Below are 16,367 nucleotides of genomic sequence, written 5' to 3'. Positions count from 1 at the left end.
TTGTAGATGGGCCTATTCGGAACAACCATGGTTTCCTGTAATTGGTTATGTCTATTAAGCACAGAGGAACGGTATTGAAACTTTCTAAGTGGTAACGTTGAGTGGATCTAGGCAAAGCCCTCTGATGGGATCAGATTTGGGATCGTTTTTAAAAGATTCTGGCTGGATATTTATTAAGATGCACATGTGGGGGAGTAAATGGAAAACACTACTTATAGTTTTTTCTAAACAAAATATTTTCTGGAAATTGTCAGAACTACGTGGTGTAGATGATGGAGTCCACTTTCTGTCATTTTGTGGAATGATGGGTTTCTCGAGGGTTTCCTCAAAGTTTACAATCGGGAGATTAGGAAATTCTACCTCCTACTGTAATGCTGTTCAGAGATGCTGGATATTACAAGGCAAATACTTGGTGGCCTAATGCATCAGTACACAGCTTGGATTGGGTAAGGTAGCACTTCCGGAACAGGTTCCCCATTGCTAACACAGCTGGTGTAAGATGAGAGCACCTTGTTTCATTTTTAATCAAATTTTTGGCTGCTTAAGTTCCAGCTTTGCTCCAAGAAGTTTGATAAGATCCTCAACTCTGTGAAGGCTCCAAGAGTTTGTCTTCACTGAGAATTGGGGACTGGCGTACAAAGCTGTAACCTAGATCTCTCCTGTGCTGATCTGGCAGATTTACTTGTTTGCAGTGCAAGTAATGTGAGGAGGAGATTGTTATTGGTGCTGCAGTGGGTGAGTGGTCATTTCAGGGCAAATTTGAGCCATGTTGTTATGCAAAACAGTGTAAGTTAGCTGACCAAGGACCATCTACAAGCTTGCGATGTGTGGGGTCCAAAATGGGATTGTCTGCTCTCTGGTATCATCCTTCTTCACCTTGACCCACATTCTATCCAATTAATGAAAAGTAATTGGGTGAAAGAGGCAGAAATGTTCGTAATTGCTAGGAAATCAAAAAGAAAATGAATTGTTCGTCTATAAATGTCAAATGTATTGCCAACTATTCCCAGAGTTATAAGTGCTATACATTAGTGAAATTAATGTTGGGTTCTTACAGAATCTGTGCCAAATCGGATACAGTTTTGTATAATGCAGTGTGTTCTTTGGGAATTGCTAACTGTGCACTCATTATACTAATGGTCTTGAGAGATTCGAGACTTAGATCCTTTTTTTGACAGGAACAGTGGTTTAGACAGTGTGATATGGTGATGGTGATGGCTTCAGTCATTTCATTTTGAATTTTTTTTTAAGCATTGAAGACATTTATCCTGACAAGAAGCAAGATTTTGACTCTGGAATTGGGAGTGACAATGGTGATAAGCGCCTGTCTGCGACTGAAGTGAGTATTTCTGACACCTTGATAGATCCGTTTGACAGGCAAAACTGCCAAAGTAACGGGATCTCTAACAGTCTCATTGATGGCTTAACTGAGCATGCAAAGCATGAAGGCAATTCAGTAAAGGCACAGGCTATCTAGTGTAGCTCACATCTTCATTCCTGTGGTATCAGTTTTACAGATCTGTTTCACTGTAAAAAGCAGGCGTTTGACATGGATGTACAGTTTATTTTTATAGCAGAATATCTAGTCACTTGTACCATCTGAACAATAATAGATAATGCTGATTTTGATTCTAAAGGCCCCTACATCAGACTGTCATCTTTTTAAAAGGACAAAAACACGGTTTGATGCGAGTACTGTTCCCTCCCGTGTGAATGTTCTGAACTATTCAGCAGTATTGTACCTTTTGGGCTGTGTATTGAGATCCAACCGCTCTTCAAAAGGTACAAATGGAAAGCTGTATAATTGGCTGAATGTCATGCTTTGCCTTGCTATAGAAGGTTTGTGTCAATCGATACAGAGTTCAACTTGCACAAATTGATGCCAGTATCTTTAAGCTTGTTGTTGTAAAAGTATATTGTAAATTTATACCAGGATTCAGGAGATAACACAACTGAAATCTGATCTTTGGCAGTTTACAGATGACTGAAAGCTGCCAGTGATTAGACACGGTTAATTAGACTACAGCGCGTCATCTTAGATACAGGATAAAGAATCTTTATAAAAAGGAAAACTGCTGTTTGTCAAGAATAAAACCAATTTAGAAACATATGCAACCCGAGTCCCAGGGTTTATTTTCTATTTTGCAGTCTTGTAGTGCAATGTCCAAACCAGTGATTATTGTTAAGATCACATGGATCTTCTGTGATGCTATTTGGTTTTATACATTCCACTACTCTCTACTTGAATTTAGACCATAAATACAGCAACTAAGATACACAGGAAGTAGTAATACAAATCTAATTGAGCATAAAACTGCTACTGACTTTTATCTATTTATTTACTTGGAACATCTTTTATTTATTCACCAATTAAATAAAAGCCTCTTGTGGTCAGGAAGCAGAAAGGGCTTGCCTAAAATATTCCATTCCAAGCTACTGTTTTATTTTAGATTTCATAGGGTTGTAAAGCCTCTTATTATTTGGGGGCCAGGAAAGAGAAATGTTAATGTGAAGGCAGAGAAACGTTCCTGCCAAATCCTGAGAAATGATTGGAAAAACTTAAAATTCTGGTCTGAGGGCATTAAAAAAACGAACAAATCGTGTAAGACTGGAGCCTCATCCAGGCCAGGCCAAGAAGCGGTGGCCGGTTCCTGACGGACATTATAGAACCAGTTGAAAAAGAAAATAAAGATTTGCATTTATATTCTTTTCATAACTACCGGATGTCTCAAAGCACTTTCATAGAATCATAGAATTTACAGTGCAGAAGGAGGCCATTCGGCCCATCGAGTCTGAATGGGCCCTTGGAAAGAGCACCCTACTTAAGGCCACATCTCCACCCTATCCCCGTAACCCAGTAATTCCACCGAACCTTTTTGGACACTAAGGGCAATTTAGCATGACCAATCCACCTAACCTGCACATCTTTGGACTGTAGGAGGAAACCGGAGCACCCGGAGGAAACCCACGCAGACACAGGGAGAACGTGCAGACTCCGCACAGACAGTGACCTAAGCTGGGAATCGAACCCGGGTCGCTGGCGCTGTGAAGCAACAGTGCTAACCACTGTGCTACGTGCCGACCCACTTTGCAACCATTTAAGTACTTTTGAAGTGTAGTCACTAGTCAATGTAGGAAACCTGACAACCAATTTGCGCACAGCAAAGGCCCACAATCAGCAATGTGTCTAATGATAAAACAAATCATCTGTTTTTTTTAGTAATATTGATTGCGAGATAAATAGTGGCCTGGACACCAGGGATAACTCCCCTACTCCTCTTCAAAGTAGTGCCATGGGATATTTTACATCCGCCCCAGCAATCTGATCGGGCCTCGGATTAATTTCTCATCTGAAAGACGGCACCCCTAATAATACGATACTCCCTCAGTACTGCACTGGAGTGTGATCCTTAATTTTTGTGCTCAAGCACTGGAGTGGGACTTGAACCTGAAACCTTGTGACTAAGAGGCTACATGAAGTACTGTCAACTGAGCCAGGGCTGACAGAAATTGGGTTTTTAAAGACAAGTTTTCTTAATTTCCTGGCACCTTCCCACAAATTAGCAGATTTGCCAGCTTCTGTTGCGATGGTAGTATTTGATTACCAGTCTGTTACTACATTTATTAGGCTGCTACAAATATTAAAGGAAAAGGGAGAACTTCCACCAAGTCAAATCCGCAGACTATTGCAGAGTGATTCACAGACAGTGTTGGACAGATGTCAAACTTCAGTTCTTTGTAGTTTAAAAAGAGTGAATGTTTGTGATTTCCCCATCCCCCTGAATTTTGTGAAGTACAAGAGAATCTGGATGAAATTGTAGCCTTTGACTTCTATATGTCCATGCAAAATAATATCAACTGTAAAACAGGAACAAAAATGTTTCCCCATATTGTTACTGGGTTATTCATTTGATACCAATATGTGTAACAAAAGTTAGTGAGAAATCGTTCAAAGAAGTCATTTTATTTTTTGGCAAAATATTTTCACATCGCAGTTGTGTTGGATGCTAATTTCTCTGATGTTGAACAATACAGTTAGCAACCTGATGTTTAACCAGTTCCTTTTAGGCAGAGCTAAATTGTCACAATCGTGGTCTCATGCTCATATCCATTACTCTGTATGGAAGGAGAATTCTTCTAATGTGGCATCTTATTGGAAGGCTGTTAATTTAGTATTTATGACCCTGAGCACGGCACCTATTTTATGTATACGTTATTTATGCATCTTAGCTTTTAAAAGACCTTCACAGTCTCAACCTGCCATCTTTGTAAGAAAGATAAATTCAGCCTAGAGTCATCGATATCTAACTATTGTTGCTGTTCTTCTAAATTGCCATCAGTGCATCGAATAGCTGTTGAAGGTAAACTGCTGAAAGTTGGATGTAAGAGATGCAATAGAATAGTGATTATGTTGTAGGATTAAAGATGCAGAGATATGAGTTCAAATCCCAAAGCAACAGCTATGAGATTTAAATGCAGTTAATACATTTGGATATAAAAGCAAGTCTCAGTAGTGGTTTCTGTGAAACTACTGGATTGTTGTAAAAACCCACCTAGTTCACTTATGTCCTTTAAGGAAGGACATTTGTCCTCCTCATCCAGCCTGGCTCAGTGTGACCCCAGACCCATAGCCCTCTGAAATGACTTAGCAAGCCATTCAGTTGTATCAAACCCTAGAAAGGAATATAAAAAGAATAAAACCAGATGGACCAGTCCACAAGAACCTAGACACCATCAGCATGGCAATACACGAAAGTCAGTCAACCCTGCAGAGTTTTTCTTTTTAATAATCTTTAATGTCACAAGTAGGCTTACATTAACACTGCAATGAAGTCCCCGTGAAAATCCCCTAGTCGCCACATTCCAACGCCTGTTCGGGTACATGGAGGGAGAATTCAGAATGTCCAAATTACGTAACAGCATGTCTTTCGGGACTTGTGGGAGGAAACCGGAGCACCCGGAGGAAACCCACGCATACACAGGGAGAATGTGCAGACTCCGCACAGACAGTGACCCAAGCCGGGAATCGAACCTGGGACCCTTGAGCTATGAAGCAACAGTGCTACCCACTGTGCTACCATGCCGCCCACCACTTCTCACCAACATCTGGGAACTTGGTGCAAAAATTGTGAGAGTTGTTCCACATAATAATCCAGCAACAACCATACATAGTCATAATCAGAATCATACAGTCCAGCCAATCTCCCTGACTCTTCACTCACACCCCTGATTATCTCCTGTTCCACTGATTGGACAGACCCACCAAAGGTAGTGGCACCATTGTGTACAGATAGGAGGGAGTGGCCATGGAAGTTCTCAAAGTTGACTTTGGACCCTGCAATATCTCAGCTTCAGGTCAAATACGGGCAAAGAAAGCTGCTGATTACCACCCACTTCCTTCACCTTATGATTCAGCACTGCTCTATGTTGAACACCACTTGGAAGAAGCACTGAGGAAAGCAAGAGCACAATATGCTCTGTGAATGGGAGACTTCAATGTCCATTGTTAAGGGAGAGTTGGTAGCACCACTACTGACCTTGCACTTCAGAGTTGGACCTGTGGCAGGTGATGAAAGAACTAACACGAGTGAAAATTCTACCTGACTTTATCCTCACCAGACTACCTGTTGCAGTTCCCTCTGTACCTGTCAGTATTGGTACACGTGATCCCCACACTGTCCTTGTGGAGACAAGATCCCATCTTCACATTAAAGGCGCCCTCCATTGTGTTGTGTGACACTACCACTGTGCTAATCATAGAACCTCATCTGTGCAAAAGGAGGCCAGTTGGCACATCGAGTCTGCACTGACCCTCTGAAAGAGCACCCTACCTAGGCCCACACCGCCGCCCTATCCCTGTAACCCCACCCAATTGCTGAACTGTAAGGGGCAATTTAGTAAGGTCAATTCACCTATCCTGCACATCTTTGGACAGTGGGAGGAAACTGGAGCACCCGGAGGAAACCCACACAGATCGAGGTGAACATGAAAACTCCACACAGACAGTTACCCAAGGCCAAAATTGAACCCGGGTCCCTGGTGCTGTGATGGAGCAGTGCTAATCACTGTGCCATCCCGTGAGGCACTGTGGGCTATAAGCAGCAGCAAGATTGTATATCCCTATTACCATCCAGCTGACCCACCCAGGCTCAATGAGGATGCAGAAGAGCATGCTGGCGAATGACCAGGAATACCTAAAAATGAGATGCTAACCAGATGAAGGGGCAACACAGACTACATGCATGCCAAACAGCAGAAACAGTATTCTATAGGTAGAGCTAAGTGATCTCACAACCAGGGCATCAGATGAAAACTTTGCAGCCCTGATAAACCCAGTTGTGAATGTTGGTGAACAATTATACAACTAATTGGAGGAGGAGGCTCCACAAATAACCTCATCCTCTAATGATGTTGGATGCCAGCACATGAGTGCCAAAGACAAGTTTGAAGCATTTAAAACCTTCTTCAGCCAAGTGCTAAGTAGATGATCCACCTCGGTCTCCTCCTGAGGTCTCCACTGTCACAAAAACCTGTCATCAGCCAATTCAGTTCTCTCTTAAGAGTGAACCTTCATCACATAGGGTGCAGCAGGTCAAAAGGCAGTTCACTTCCACTTTCTCCAGAGCAATTTAGGATAGGTAATAAATTCAGGCCTTGCCAGGGACACTCCCATCCTATGAGCTAGTAAATAAGAAAAGCATTCCAAGTCTGTCCTCAGCAATGATCTTTGCAATGTTCCAATGATTTGTTTTGATATCTACAATCAAGTCCATATGATTAAGGGAAAGCTGGATAAACGAAAGGGAGAAAAGAATAGAAGGATGTGCAGACAGGCTGAGATGAAATGAGATCGGAAGAGTCTCATGTGGACAATAAAACACCGTGTTAGACCTGTCAGGTCATTCTGCATATTCTTTCTCGTCCTATGGGTTTCATTGTTTGCTTAGATTGTAGAATTGATTTATTTTTTTCACCTTTGAATGCAGGTTAATTACAATTATAAATGGATTCATCTATCTATATTATCTAATAAAATGAATGTCCCTTTGCTTAATCAGTCCAGAATGTTTTGAATGTTTTAAACTGCCTTATACCAGATAACCATTGCATCAGCAAAATGTGTTAAATCACAAGAGGCAGTCTGTTTGTAAGAATAGAATCGAAACACAGGGCCAATGATATTACTACCTTTGCATTTCTAGGATGTTTTATTTTGATTAATTTTTATTTAGATTCATATACTCTTGAAGATTACAACTTGGATGTTACAACAGCAACAAAATAATCAGCAGTTTTAGGAAAAGGATTCAAATTTTTATTTTAAAGTTAATGTTCTTTTCCAGAGGTTATTGTGCATCACTTGGAGTAGGGGAAAAGGGGACTTGGTGTTTGCAAAGCCTTCTGCTCTGCGCTGGTGCTTTTACTTTAGTTTGTCATATTTAATGTGAGATTTCCACCTTTAGCCCTCAGATGAAGATACAGGCAGCCTGACTCTTCAGATGGCGCACATCTCCGAAGAAAATCAGCTGAATAAACAGGAGGAATATTTGAATGTTCGATCAATGAAAGGTAAGCAGTTTATGATTAACAACATGCCTGTTAGATTACCTAAGCATAAGATCAAGACTAATTCTGAGCAAAAGTAAATATGAAGTGGGAAAAGAAAGAAACAACTTAAATGTACTCTAAATGGTGACATTCTGAACAGAGTGGAGAAACATTGGAGTGTAGATTCTTGGATCTTAATATAAATCATTGGTTGTTCTGTTTTTTATACACAGGGTGGCGTTTATAAAGGAGGTGATGGTGAATCTGTGTATAAAACAGTATAGAAAAGATATTGAAACATGGGAAAGGGTCAACGTCAGCTACACTCAGATAATACAGTCCAAAGATGTGCAGGTTAGATGGATTGACCATGATAAATTGCCCTTAGTGTCAAAAATTACCCTTGGTGTTAGGTGGGGTTACTGGGTTGTGGGGATAGGGTGGAGGTGTTGACCTTGGGTAGGATGCTCTTTCCAAGAGCCGGTGCAGACTCGATGGGCCGGGTCGCCTCCTTCTGCACTGTAAATTCGATGAATGCGAGGGTGTGCAGTATAGCCATGAAAAGGGTGTTGAAAATGTGTTAGGGAATCTCTCACACCACCCTGATCCTGCCAGGGGACCTCCCAACAAAGCACCCTCCCATCCCCGTTCCGACTCCACCCTTCCTCCCAGCAGCTCTCCACAATTTGACACTCTCCGCCCCAACGCCGTTCTGACTCCACGCCTGATCTGACTTCATCTCCCTCATCTGACTCCGCCCCCCCCCCCCCCAAACTCCCATCCAATGTCTGAGCCACCATTTATCATTCAAACTTACCGTCTCCCTTTATGGGCAGCACAATAGCACAATGGGTAGCACAGTTGCTTCACAGCTCCAGGGTCCCAGGTTCGATTCCCGGCTTGGATCACTGTCTGTGGAGTCTGCACGTTCTCCCCGTGTCTGCATGGGTTTCCACCGGGTGTTTCAGTTTCCTCACACAAGTCCTGAAAGACGTGCTGTTAGGTGAATTGGACATTCTGAATTCACCCTCAGTGTACCCGAACAGGCGCGGAGTGTGGTGACACAGGAATTTTCACAGTAACTTCATTGCTGTGTTAATGTAAGCCCACCTGTGACAATAAAAATTATTATTATTATTTAAAATTCTCCCTTTAAACATCTACTTTTCGGCATCTCGTGCTGTAAGAAGGGAGGGGGATGTCTTTCCTCTCTATGCACCACTTACTCCACGTTGCTGCAGCTAGAGGTGCACTTCACTGTTCCTGTCTCACCCAGCCTGAATGAGGAAGGTCGGGTGATGGAATTTCAATGAGGGTAAGTCCTTCCAATCTGCCGGTGATTGGCACTCCGAGGAAGGTACAGGCCCATTTGTTGATTCTGCCATGGAGAGAGAAAAGGGTAACTCCAGATCTCTCATAATTACCGGCAGTAATCACAACAGAGTATTGAGAAGTAGGTAGATCTCACTCTAAATTTGGTACTCATTCTAAAACAGGCATTTAATAAGTCTAAGTAACCACTCCAGGAGTTGATTTAATCTCCGTTGAGACGGATAGCCTTGCAAAAGAAAAGCGTCCCCATGATTCCTAAAAGAAAGAAACCCATTGACAAGATTTTACTTTTTAATTATTTTACTGTAACCAAAATCAATATAGTTCAGACATTAATTACCAGGCAACTGATGCATCAAACTAAAGAAAAAGCTGCGTTTCACATGAACTAACTAACGCCACATAAATATGCCTATGAAACATTTTCACTCTATGCCATATTTCTGACAGATATACAGCATTAAAGGAACAGTCACAAACTGACTCCCAGCTCACCTGCAAAGGTTCACCTCTTCGCCCTATACCAAGTCGAAATGTCCAGTGCCCTTCAGCAATCATTCCACTCTGCCTGTGTTATCTGGATCTGATTATCACCAACATGGCACACCTCAACAAGTTTCTGTTTCTAAATCTTCAAGAGCCCAGTTTGTTTTGTTCCTTTTTTTTGAATAGAAACTGAACCATTAAAAGCATCCTGCTTGGTCTTTGACACGAGCAGTTTTCTCAACCTCTCCACAGCAGCTGCACCTCTGCAGCTTTTCTTTTGTTCTGTGTTCCCCATTGCAATCTAGGATCACATGGGCACTTTTTAGAACTGACGGGTTTACCAGGAATTCATCTCTCCCCTTGTCTGAAATATCTCTTTTACTTTAAGTTAAAGGGACATTTTAAAATCTACCTGTCTGAAGATTAGCATTCATGATGCATTTATGTTTTGTGCCGAAGTATTTGGTCCTAAGTTTACTGATCGATGGAAAGTTTGCATATACAAAGCATGGTTATGGTCAAGTAATATAACACCGCATCTGTACTGGGATTTTCCTCTTCTACAGTTGTTAAACCCCAAGTTTTCAAGCAACAATTAACATGGCAGATTACACGAGCTGTGAGTCCATGGAGGATGAGAGAAAAGGCCAGGGTGATGGCAATGGGCACATTTTTCCCTGGCAAGGATTTTTAAAACAATTATTCTTGGAATGTATGCAGTGTTAGCAAAGTTATTACTCTATTCCCTATCTCATGTTAGCTTCAATAGTGAGCTTGTGTTTCTTGCTACAATCCACGGGTATTTATGCAAATTTCTTTGCTTGTTGGTTGAGTTCAGTTTCACTGTTTATGAGAGATTTGAACTCATGTCCTCTGGGCTATTGGTCCAGCAGCAAAACCACAAGGCTATTGTAGCAATAAGGATGGACTGTTAATATTGGTGAAGTCTGGAGTGGGATGAAGGTTGACTTTAGTATCTTGTTCCTCATTAACCATCATTGTTCTCGACTCCCCCATCTTGCCACACAAAAGAAGCACAGAGTTTGTAGTATATGGGACTGGTTGGAAGAGGCTGTGATATAAAGGGTACACTTCTAGTGTGTGCTGTGTGGGTGTCTCTTGATTTCTGCAATTGTAATTGATGTTGCTTCCCAAGATGGAGAATCTTGTTGCTTTGTGAGGGGAAGGGCACGATGAACTCCATTACAGTAGTTTTACCTGGATTCTGTTTGCGTTCTGAATATTTTAGACATTTTGACCATGAGCCTCAGTATATACTCAGTGGTTCAGTCCACATAGTGGCCTCTTTTAAATGATACAGATCTTTTTTCATGGAATATTAGTGTCGCTGACGAGGCAAACATTTGTTGCCCTTCCCTAATTGCCCCTGAGAAGGTGGTGATGAGTCACTTTCTTAAACTGCTGCAGTTCCTTTGGTGGAGGTACATCCACATTGCTGTTAGGAAGGCAGTTCCAGTATTTTGACCCAGCGACAGTGAAGGAAGCCTGGTTGTTTATAGCAGAGTTGTAGATTATACTTTTTTGAAGGCAGGGTGCTTCATGTGGGCCACATTATAGAACCATCTGTAGTCAGTGTATTTTCACATTGTGGCAGCAATACATTCGAAACAAGAACATTTTTAGCACCATGGAGCCAATGGAGATTTAAAGATCAAGTCTTACGAGATAAAAACTTAAAAAGCTAATGACAACCCTCGCTGTTCCTCACCCCAGCCAAGAACTTGCGTTCAGTAAATCCACAATAAATTTCCATGATAACATAGGTTAACATGGGGCGGCATGGTGGCACAGTGTTTAGCACTGCTGCCTCACAGTGCCAGAGACCCAAGTTCAATTCTGGCCTTGGGTAACTGTCTGTGTGGAGTTTGCATTTTCTCCTTATGTCTGTGTGGGTTTCTCTCAGTCCAAAAATGTGCAGGTTAGGTAGATTGGCCATGATAAAATTGTCCCTTAGCGTCCAGGGATGTGCAGGTTAGATGGGGTTGCGGGGATGGGTGTGGCGTGGGCCTAGGTAGGATGCTCTTTGAGAATGTTTGTGCAGACTTGATGGGCTGAATGGCTTCCTTCTGCATTATCAGGATTCTATGATTGTGTACAGCTTGTACACACTTCCTTCTTGTCAAGTGATTAAATAATTAAAGGTTCCCTGCTTCAGCATCAGATATATTAGGATGCAAGAAATACTTAGTTTACCAAGCCATCTCATAGGTAACTGGCCTATGATGGTAGATTTTCTTTCAACACACTCTAACATTTTTATGAAGTGGAATAACTTCATTTTTATATTTCAATTTCTTGAATTATTTTTCTTCAGTGGAACCTGATCAGGAGTCAAAGGAGCTGCTGCAAAATAATGTAGAAGTGGAAGAGAGGTTGTCTGGCCGGGATGTTGGCTTGAGTTCCGAGTTTAGGACTTACATGAAGGTAGGCGTCAAACTCAAAATCTGTACATGCGTATTGCTTATGTAATATATGGCATTCGATATGCCCACTACATTTCTTGATTAGTGGCTCTGTTTCTTCACAGTCCATTGCGTTCCTTCTTGGTCAAGGAGGTGCATGTTGCATCAGTCAACTACTTTGAGATTGTCACCTTTGGCCAATTGTGATCACCTTCCATCAACCACCTAAGAACTTAGCGTCTTTGAAATTTAAACTTTTGAATTAAATTTCTTTCCACAATCAAGTCTGATTGAATGATGGGTTAGATCACTTTAAGGGGGGCACGGTAGCATAGTGGTTAGCACAGTTGCTTCGCAGCTCCAGGGTCCCAGGTTTGATTCCAGGATTGGGTCATTGTCTGTCCACAGTCTGCATGTTCTCCCCATGTCTGCGTGGGTTTCCTCCAGGTGCTCCGGTTTCCTCCCACAGTCCAAAGACGTGCAGGTTAGGTGGATTGGTGGATCGGCCATGCTGAATCGCCCTTAGTGTCCAAAAATGTTGGGTGGTGTGGGGTTACGTGGATAGGGTGGAGGTGTGAGCTTAGGTAGGGGGCTCTTTCCAAGGGCCGGTGCAGACTTGATGGGCCAAAAGGCCTCGTTTTGCACTGTAAATTCTGTGATGATTCTATAAGGCGTGGTCCAGACATATAAAGGCCTAAAATGTCAGTTGCCAGTTTCGAAGGGCCCCTAGGTTTCAGGGAGGGAGTAGAGTTCAGAAATTTGAGTGGATATTAGATATTATTCTCAGTTTTTGGAAAAAATGTCTATTTCCTCATTTGTATCTAGTGTTACCAACTAATTGAAATCAGCAACGTATTCACTTTATTTTGAATATAGTTGCTGCAGTGTTTTTCATGCAGATTACCTGTAATGTTGTTGAATGGGATAGTTAAAAATCTGCAGTTCCACATCTTGATGAGCAGGGAACAAGGACCACCAAAACAAACCTTGAAATAGCAGCTGGAACCATTGTCACAAATAATACGTTGGTTCCTATTGTATTTCTACTAATCTCTTAAATGCCAGCTGTTGAAGCTAATTCTAAATTAATCAACCTCTTGGGATGCAATACTTGTTTGAGACTTTGCTTTTCACAAACTAATTTAATATTGCTTCCATCAATCAGTCCACACCCGGCTACATATCTCAAATGTGGAAATAAAGACCATCCTTTACATTATCAAAGAACAAAGAAAAGTACAGCACAGGAACAGGCCTTCGGCTCTCCAAGCCTGCACCAATCATGCTGCCCGACTAACCTAAAACCTTCTACATTTCCGGAGTCGGTATCCCTCTATTCCCATCTTATTCATGTATTTGTTAAGACGCTCCTTAAAAGTCACTATCATGCCAGCTTCCATCACCTCCTCCGACAGCGAGTTCCAGGCACCCACTACCCCTTGTGTAAAAAATACCTCCTTCTCCTTTAAACTTGGACCCTCGCATCTTAAACCTATATCCCCTAGTAATTGATTCTTCCACCCTGGGCAAAAGCTTCTGACTATCCACTCTGTCCAAACCCCTCATAATTTTGCAGACTTCTATCAGGTTGCCACTTCATCATTACAGTGAAAACAAACTGAGTTTGTCCAACCTCTCCTCATAGCTAATGCCTTTCATCAGCTCTGTTTTCCAAAAAGTTTTGGACTTAAAGGGAAGTTTCAGGAAAGAGGTCCCAAATGCAACTTCATGAGAATTCACTGATTACAAAAGTAAAACTGAGAAATGGCTTAAAACAAGATGAATAGTTTCTCCATCCTCAGAATCGTACTTTCTACTAGAAGGTGTTATTTTCATATGATTGGCCTTGATTAATTGCATAGAAGTCTTTAAATATCGGTCAAAGTATTAAGTGGTGTGCTGTCAAACCCAAAATTGTAGACTGAGTCTTAAATGTGTTGGTGCTGCCCTTATCTTGTTTATCTCCTCGATGCTGGATGGACCAGAAGCCCCACAGCCTCCCATAATATGCAGCATCAACCCATTCTTTCGTGTCTCTTGAATTCTCTTCTCTTGCTCTCGGCCTACATACATTACTTTTTATTCACCGTTCAGCATAGGTGAAAACAGCCAAAATATCATCTTCCAGTTATGTTCTCACACACACTATAAATAACTGCCACGTCCAATACATGAATAATCCAGTTAAAAACCATTTCCCCACCGTGCCTGCTAAAGTTGGCTCTACAGATGTAAAGAGCACTGCTGTATTGTAATGAGTGGGACACTAGCTCATTTATACTTTACACATAAATTACTTAATACTTATTTGTTCTACCTAGATCTATTCCAAATATTTCTGATTGTAATTAAAGTGGAGGAAATCTGTTCAGATGCTTTAATTTACCAGCATTCCTATCAGAGGTCCAAGATTAAAGGGTTTTTATATGCAATTCAAGTTGGTGCTTAAAACTGTATAAAATTATCAACCATTATAGCTGTAGCTCTTGAATATGCAACCTATTTTTGTAACACAGGGCAGGGTGACGGAGCCTGAGGAGCCACTGCGGATTGAGGAAGATGCAAGTTGGACAGTAGAACAAATGTTAGTCATTTTTATATATTGATTCTTGTTAATTTGGTGTTTCTGTCCTTCCTCCATGGCAAGAGCTGAGCTACAGTTCAATGCCATGTGCACCTACATCCAGTACCTCACCCTCATCCTCTTCACCGGAGGGGTCAAAGTACACCAGCCAAGTTCAGCTCGCTCAATACAGATAAGGGATTTGACCAAGGAATGTACTAGTGACCTGGCTCGGCTGTGCAAGGCAATATTTATTTCACTGCTTTTCTGTCTTATGGGCAGTTTCCTAGAATGACAAACAGGACCAGTCTTCTCGCTGCTCCATCTTTCTGGAACACTTCCATTTTTCCAGCCATTCAGAGTCAGGCTGACGCTACTAAATCATCCCTTGACCAGCACCTGTCATTAGTCATAGAATTCCTACAGTGCAGAAGGAGGACATTCGGCCCATCGAGCCCGCACCAACCCTCTGAAAGAGCACCCTATCTAAGCCCACTCCCCCGCAAACCCGCAACTCTTCCCCCCACCCCCCTCCCCCATATGCTTTGGCCACTCAGGGGCAATTTTTAGCATGGCCAATCCACCTAACCTGCGCATTTTGAACTGTAGGAGGAAACTGGAACACCCAGAGGAAACCACATAGTCACCCAAGGTCAGAAACAAACCCGGGTCCTTGCTAATTACTGTGCCACCGTGCAGTCCACTGCACCTCTGATAACATTGAATCCAATTTCCTCGCCCTTTCCCTATATTCTTTCACATTCTTCAATTTTGAATACTTACCCAATTCCCTTTTAAATAATATGGTGGTCTCTGTCTGATCAGCCTCTAACAATAGAGTATCCTGCGTTCAAGTAATCTCTATGAAGAAAGAAATTTCATCTTGAAAAAAAAAAGTATTTATTGAAAATTTTCAACATTTTTACAATTTTACAACGAACACAAAAAATTCCCAACACATTGAGCCCCCCAGTCAACGGTAGCCAACTCCCCAAAATGAACAAACCACAAATATTATAGAACCCATCATTCGCCACACCCCACTCCCTTTGAGCAAATTTCATTTTCTCCAGGGCCAAAAACACCAACAGGTCCCCCCAGCGCGCCAATGCACAGGGTGGAGAAGCTGACCTCCACCCCAACAAGGCCCGCCTGCGCGCAATCAGTGAGGCGAAGGCTAAGACATCTGCCCCCACACCCGCCTGCAGCTCCGGATGGTCCAAATATGGCATCTAGGGAACCGGGCTCATGTAAAACCCCCAAAATGCTGCTCAACACTGTCCTCCAAAACTTCCAGCTTCGGGCAGGACCAAAACATATGCACATGGTTTGCAGGGCCCGTCCCACATCGTCCACAGATATCCTCCACGCCCTCAAACCGCAGGCTCATCCTAGACTTAGTACGGTGTGCCCTGTACAGTACCTTCAGCTGTATTAGCCTCGCACGTAAAGACGAGGCGTTTACCCTCCCCCAGCAAGAAAATTCATCTTAATTTGCCATTTTGTTCTTCACATAATTATCCTGAGTTTATGCCCTCTGGGTACTGTATTTTTTCATCAAGCAATGGTAAGGTAAAGTCGTCATAGTCCCAAATGAACATCGGCTGCTCTCCCCTTTGAGGGGGAGAGCTGACTGGTGGTGATTTAACCTGAGGATCACCAAACTTCCAGTGAGGGGCAAGGCGGGCCTTCATGAATAACCTGAGTAATTATTCATGAATAATTAAGCCATGGAAACAGTCATTTTCAGTCTCCCTTCCCAAATCTTAAATCAAATTTGTTATTAAAACGTTGCAAAAGCAAAAGATCGCAATGTAGGAAAAATGGCAGAAAACCTGAACAATGTCACTGGTGTGGATCTAAAAGTGGCAGATTCAGTTTAATGCTGTGAAATATGAGGCAGAGAGTTCTGAGGAAAGAACAAACAGCTTCATCAACATGTTAATATTTTCAACTGCATGGGTAACAGATATATAGATTTTTAAACAACGGGCGACATAAAAAGGACAATGGAA

At 42.1% G+C, this 16,367-nt stretch overlaps 1 protein-coding gene across 8 annotated transcripts in view; it reads left to right on the top strand.

Annotated features, from left to right (window-relative positions):
- lrch1 (leucine-rich repeats and calponin homology (CH) domain containing 1) overlaps positions 1-16,367 on the top strand; it is a 247,196-nt gene that overhangs the window by 140,668 nt on the left and 90,161 nt on the right. For all 8 annotated transcript variants that reach the window (XR_011948726.1, XR_011948724.1, XR_011948723.1 and 5 more), the window contains exons 7-10: positions 1,252-1,339; positions 7,464-7,569; positions 11,702-11,811; positions 14,306-14,373. Coding sequence is in view for 3 of the 8 variants with exons in the window: in XM_072514278.1 (XP_072370379.1) it covers positions 1,252-1,339; positions 7,464-7,569; positions 11,702-11,811; positions 14,306-14,373 (372 nt within the window). In the remaining 5 variants the exon portion in view is untranslated. The remainder of the gene's footprint in view (positions 1-1,251; positions 1,340-7,463; positions 7,570-11,701; positions 11,812-14,305; positions 14,374-16,367) is intronic.

This window comes from Scyliorhinus torazame, chromosome 8 (genome assembly GCF_047496885.1).
Source record: "Scyliorhinus torazame isolate Kashiwa2021f chromosome 8, sScyTor2.1, whole genome shotgun sequence".
Taxonomy (NCBI): Eukaryota; Metazoa; Chordata; class Chondrichthyes; order Carcharhiniformes; family Scyliorhinidae; genus Scyliorhinus; species Scyliorhinus torazame.
Note: the sequence above shows the minus strand (reverse complement) of the source record. Positions and strands in the feature narration are given on the sequence as shown.